The 6,000-nt window shown below is 36.0% G+C and overlaps 1 protein-coding gene across 1 annotated transcript in view; it reads left to right on the plus strand.

Annotated features, from left to right (window-relative positions):
* The window catches only part of LIPI (lipase I), a 62,791-nt gene extending 57,995 nt beyond the window's left edge, over positions 1-4,796 (plus strand). Inside the window, exon 11 of the mRNA XM_053565081.1 lies at positions 4,428-4,796. Coding sequence (XP_053421056.1) covers positions 4,428-4,515 — 88 coding nt within the window. The 3' untranslated portion in view covers positions 4,516-4,796. The remainder of the gene's footprint in view (positions 1-4,427) is intronic.
* Positions 4,797-6,000: the final 1,204 nt, after the last annotated feature.

Here is a 6,000-nt window from a genome sequence, read left to right on the forward strand (position 1 = left end):
GCTTCTACTCAGCAAAGTAAATAGTTAACTGAGTGAAGAGACAACCTACAGAATATGAGAAAATATTTGTAAACTGTATGTCTGAAAAGGAGCTAATATCCAAAATATATAAGAAACTCAAGCAATTTAAGAACAAGAAAAGGAATAACCCAATTTTAAAATGGGCACAGGATCTGAATAGACATTTCTCAAAAGAAGACATAGAAATGGCTAACAGGTCTATGAAAAAAATGTCCAACATCGCTTATCATGAAGGAAATGCAACTTAAAGTCACAGTCAAATATCACCTCAATGTTCTAATGGCTACTATCAAAAGAACAACAACCAAAAATCCTTGTTAACAAGGATAAGGCAAAAAGAGAACCCTTTAATGCTGTTAATAGTAATATAAATTAGTAGAACCAGTATGGAAATTGCTTGAAAAATTAAAAATAGAACTACCATATCACTCAATGATTACACCACTGGGTATATATTCAAAGGAAATGAAATCAGAATGTTGAAGAGATATCTGCAGCTTCATGTTTAATGCAGCATCTGTTATAACCAAGATATAAAACCCAAGTAAGTTTTCATAAAAAGATGAATAGATAAGAAAAATGTATGTATATGTATATATACACATACACAATAAAATAATATTTACCCATGATAAAGAAGGAAATCTTTGTTTTGAAACACCATGAGTGAACCTGGAGAAAATTATGTTAAGTATAATAAGCCAGCCCCAGACAGACAGTATTGCATGATCTCACTCAGACAGTTGATTTCATAGAAGCAGAAAGTGGAATGGTGGTTACCAGAGGCTGGGGGAGGGGAGGGTGTTGAAGAGATGTTGGTCAAAGAATACAAAATTTTAGTTAAGTAGGAGGAAAAAGTTCAAGGGATCTATTGTACAGCATGGTGACTATTGATAATGAAAATGTATTTTATTCTGAAAAATGCTAACAGAATAGGTGTTCAGTGCCCTTACCACAAAACCATCTGTGTGAGGTATAATGCTTATTTTAAGTAGCCACACTTAGCCATTCTACACCATATATATACTTCAACACAATAATAGGTTCTACACAATAATTACATACAATTTTATTGGTCAATTTAAAATAAGTAAATAAAATTCAGAGGCCCTTATATTTTTGGCAGAAGAAGAAAATATTAGATGTAGATGTGGTGATATGTACGAAAGCATTAGGGAGCTTTGGTAAATAAGAAAGCACATACATTTCTTGTGATTTTTGTATAATATATATAGATTAAAACACAAGATTGTATTAGAATTTTAGAGAGTTTTCTTATCACTGGATTTCTTTTGTTATTTTTCTTTTTTTTCTTTTGTTATTTTTAATAAACTTTATATTTCATCAATGTAAGGTGTTCATTCCTGCCAATTTGTGGTAAGCAAAGTGCAGGCAGAATGGGGACTGAAGACATCATTCCAGGCAAGAGAAAACACTCCCAGAAAAAGGGGAAAATAAAGAAGTAAGCTAAACGAGGCAGAACAAAGGAAAGTTGGCTAGTTTACCTTTAAACCAGATGCTGCTAAATTTCTTATCTGAGCAAGTTGCCTGCTTTTCCTAGAAGCCTGGCCAATAGGGGATACAGCTTGCTCATATCCCTGCTGGGTCTGTAAACACTGTGAAAGAATAATGGCCACAGAGGAGGGTGCATGCAAGGCCTAGCAAGAAAAATTAACTAGGCCACCTACTGTCTAGTCCACAGCCAAAATACACATTGTGGAGATTTGTATTATGGCTGAGGCACAAATCAAGGAAACAGCTTGAGCCCTGAAATATGGGTAGGAGGGCTTATGTCCCTTATTGCAGAGGAAAACCCTCTGTGGTGGTGATGGGAGGAAAATTCTTATTTTCTGCCAATTCTTCAAAGGAGATTGACGCCAGTGGCATTTTACTCCACAGTGAACTGGCAGGGATTAACACCCCCCCACCCCCGCCCCAGGAATCTGTGTGTGTGACCACAAATAGGAGTCTTCCCCAACACAAGGCTCAGGTTCTGGATTTCTCAAGACTGCTCAGACTCTGTAGAATGACCCATATCAGCTGAAGTTGATATGCTTGCTCAGAGAAACTGCTGGTGTCTTTGTTCCCTTCCTCAGCTCACTCTCTGGGCTAATGAGCAAATAGCCTTCAATAAAAGCTGAGTAGAACTGACACTTGGGACCACCTCCAGAACCTCATAAACAGGCGGTGGTCCCCTGTGCTCCCACCTTTGAATATTCTGTTCTATAAGTCTTGTCTGGCTCTCATCGTTTATAACTTTATATTTCTTCAGTTGATGACCACCAGATCCACAGGTATTAACGGATCCTGCCCCTTAGGCAGGACCCAGCAGCAAAGCAGTAAGAATGCAGCACTGAGTGCACATTTTGAGATTAAAACATACATAATATTTGTTTTCATAAGGATTCAATATATAACATAAAATTTCTTCTGAATTATAGCGTTTTTATTTTTATTGCCTGAGGAGAATAAACTTTTAATAATACAGAATTAAAAAATGTCAAAATTTGAGTAGTGACCATGTAAGTGGGGTTCATGGTGCAAAAAGACAGAAAATTAATTTTTCCAAGAGGCTCTGATGAAAGTTCACATTGGTATGCATCATGAACCTGCATAAACTTTTATAATGTTTTTAGAGGCTTTGTAAAATGTGTAAATGTTTTAAAAATATGTATTTACTCTATTACTGATAAAATCTATCTCAATGCTAACAGGGTTGTGAGCTTTTCTTCTATTGTAGGAAAAAAATGTATACTTGTCTTACTATTTTCTTATAAATATGCTAACAGGAAAGAACTTGGTGGGTTAGGTAATGTATCCATTTATAAGGTCAAAAATGAATATCAGAGAAATTCATAGAATTGAAGGGACCTTCAATAAATAAGAGAAGTAGGAGGATACATAAATAATTGACATAAGTATGTGCACATTTGTTTCAGAGAGAGAAAAATTATCCATCCACTTTTTTTTCTTTTTTTGTGGAGACTGAGTCTCACTTTATCGCCCTCAGTGGAGTGCCGTGGCATCACACGGCTCACAGCAACCTCCAACTCCTGGGCTTAAGCGATTCTCTTGCCTCAGCCTCCCGAGTAGCTGGGACTACAGGCGCCCGCCACAACGCCCGGCTACATCCACTTTTTTCTTAACAGAGAAAGTGTGATGTCTGATTTTTCACCCAAATCACTTATATGTAGTTATTTTAAAAATAGGTTTGCAAATTCTGATCTCTGATAACTTCTTAATAAGCTATGTTTGCTGTCATTTAAAAATCTTATGAAATAGAGGTACTATTTGTTTTCATCTAGTGCTATGGTATTTCTTTTTTTTTTTTTTTTTTTTTTGGTTTTTGGCCGGGGCTGGGTTTGAACCCACCACCTCCGGCATATGGGACCAGCACCCTACTCCTTGAGCCACAGGTGCCGCCCATGCTATGGTATTTCATCTAAGATACCTTTATTATTCCAAGAGGAAAATACTGTAGTATTTTCTTGTATTAGCTTTTCTAAGCAAAGGTGAATATATCCAGCTTTTATTACTTTATACACATTAGCAGATATAACAAGTTTATTTTTTTTTAAAAAAAGGAATGATTTAACTTAACAAAAATCTTTTGAATGTGTGTTCAATGGTGTCTTGACCAAGTTGATGGGACTGGGAACACAGCATCTCTTGAGCAATGCATTGTCAAGCACAGTTCCGCCGCCGGCACCTGTGCTGTCCACTTGGCTTCTTTACTTGGACTAAGTTGCCTTTATTGTTACTGTAAATTTTCATGCATTACTACCATTTTTTTATTTTGGTGTTTTCTTAAAATTTTATCAATCCTTTTTCATTCTGGTTGATTACATTTTTGATGGTTTCTGAGACATTAACAGGAAGATAAATAGCAAAACAAGATGCCAAATTCACCACAATGATGTGGTTTCTCAGAAAGCTTCAAATACTAAAAAATTTCTCCAAAATATAGAATAATTGGGCTTTATTATTTTAACTCTAGCAGGTGGCAAAACAGGATTGATTAACTTTTGCAAAATTTGGGGCAATTCTCCCCAACTCTTTCATGGGTGGCTATCATGATGGAAGGAACCGCCTGGCCACTGAGCTGAGGTCAGGTTTCAGCTACTTGAATATCTAACTATATTTTCCATATAATATATGTATTCTAGTGAAGTAGCAAGAAAGATGTTGAAATATATTTTCTTATTTCTCATAAGCATTGCCTACTTTATCTCTACACAGCCAAATGAGATAGCATGAAAATGACCCTCTAGATTTGTTTCCACTCTCTGCATTTGGAAAACTATCTAGCGATAAGCATAGACTATTCTAATGTTTATGTGAGAAGGAAATAAACTTTGCTGTCTTACTAATACATGTTTTGGTCTCTCTCTTTTTCTCTTTCACAGACCACCACTGTGCGGTTATAATGTTATACTTAAAGAAAGAGAGAAAGTATTTCTTAATCTAGACACATGCACACCCAAGAAAATATAAAATGCCTCCTTTTAACAAATGTAATTGTTTGTGAATGAATGGACTTGTAAATGGTAATGATGAAGTCAGTTTTTCTTTTAGAAGGCATTGTTCAATCTAAGTTTCAGATATTTCTATTTCTTGAATAAATGTTTAAGAATAAAAACTGTAGAAAATAAAAATGCATACAGAAAAGCATTGTGAATATAATCTAAAATTGGTATACTTCTGTTCACCTTATCAGTTTCCTCTGTCAAATATTTATCATTGACCATTTACCTTAGTTGTTTATTATTCATAAATAAATTTCTTTAGAAAAACAGGGAAGTTGTAGTGGCTTCAATACACTGTCTTAAATCATATAAACCTCTCAAACTATAGTAGTAAACACGTATTTTTTGTTTGTAAATGTATCATTTGAAGGAGTAAATTGCATTAATGTGAACCTAAATACAACTTCTTGATCTACTTGGCATTTTTTTGGTAATGCTTTGTAAATAATGCCTTTGCTTCTATGAATTACAATAAATAAACTGTGGGTCAAATATTAATTACACCACTAACTGATAGTTTAATCTGGAGTAAGTTCACATCTAAGTTGCCTAAAGAGCTTTTGTGAAAATCAGTTTAATACAGTAGTTTGAATAGTGAGAACTAACACCTGTGTGCATCATTGTATTCCTGGAACTATTTAAATGCTTTATACATGTGGATAAATTTAATCCTTATGAAAATTCTATGCAGTTAGTCATGTTATCTCCACTGGTTGTCCCAGGCTAGAGTACCATGGTGTCATGGTTCATCATAACCTCAAACTCCTGGGCTTAAGCAATCCTCTCGTCTCGGCTTCCTGAGTAGCTGGGACTACCAGTGCCCACCACCACACCCTCCTTTTTTTTCTGTTTTTTAGTAGAGATGGTGTATCGCTCTTGCTCAGGCTGGTCTCCAACTCCTGAGCACAAGCGATCCTTGACCTCCCAGAATGCTGGGATTACAGATGTGAGCCACCACGCCTAGCCAGTTTTATGTGGTTTCTAAACCAGTCTGTCAGTTACAGCCAGTCTCTCTATTCTTGATTGCCTGATGTATTAGTTTGCTTGAGTCACTGTACCAGATAGCACAGGCTGGGTGACTTAAATAACTGTATTTTCCCATAGTTTGGGAGATTAGGAGTCCGAAGTCAAGATGTCAGCAGGTTTGGTGTCTTGTAAGTCCTCTTTCCTTGATTTACAGTCCTTCATGCTGTGAGATCTCGCACAGTCTTTCTTCGATGCTTGCAAACCCCAACATCTTTTTGTTGCCTAATTTTCCTCTTAAGGCCACCAGTCAGATTAGATTAGGGTTCACCCTCATAGTGTCATCTTAATTTAATCACTTAAGGAATGTTCCTATTTTTAATATAGTCACGCTCTGAGGTAGTAGAGATTAGAGTTTCAAAACATGGATCTTTGAGGGGGTGGGTACACAGTTCAGCCTGTCTATAACACCTGCCATTACTCATTAATA

The sequence above is a fragment of the Nycticebus coucang genome, chromosome 16, assembly GCF_027406575.1.
Source record: "Nycticebus coucang isolate mNycCou1 chromosome 16, mNycCou1.pri, whole genome shotgun sequence".
NCBI classification, from domain to species: Eukaryota; Metazoa; Chordata; class Mammalia; order Primates; family Lorisidae; genus Nycticebus; species Nycticebus coucang.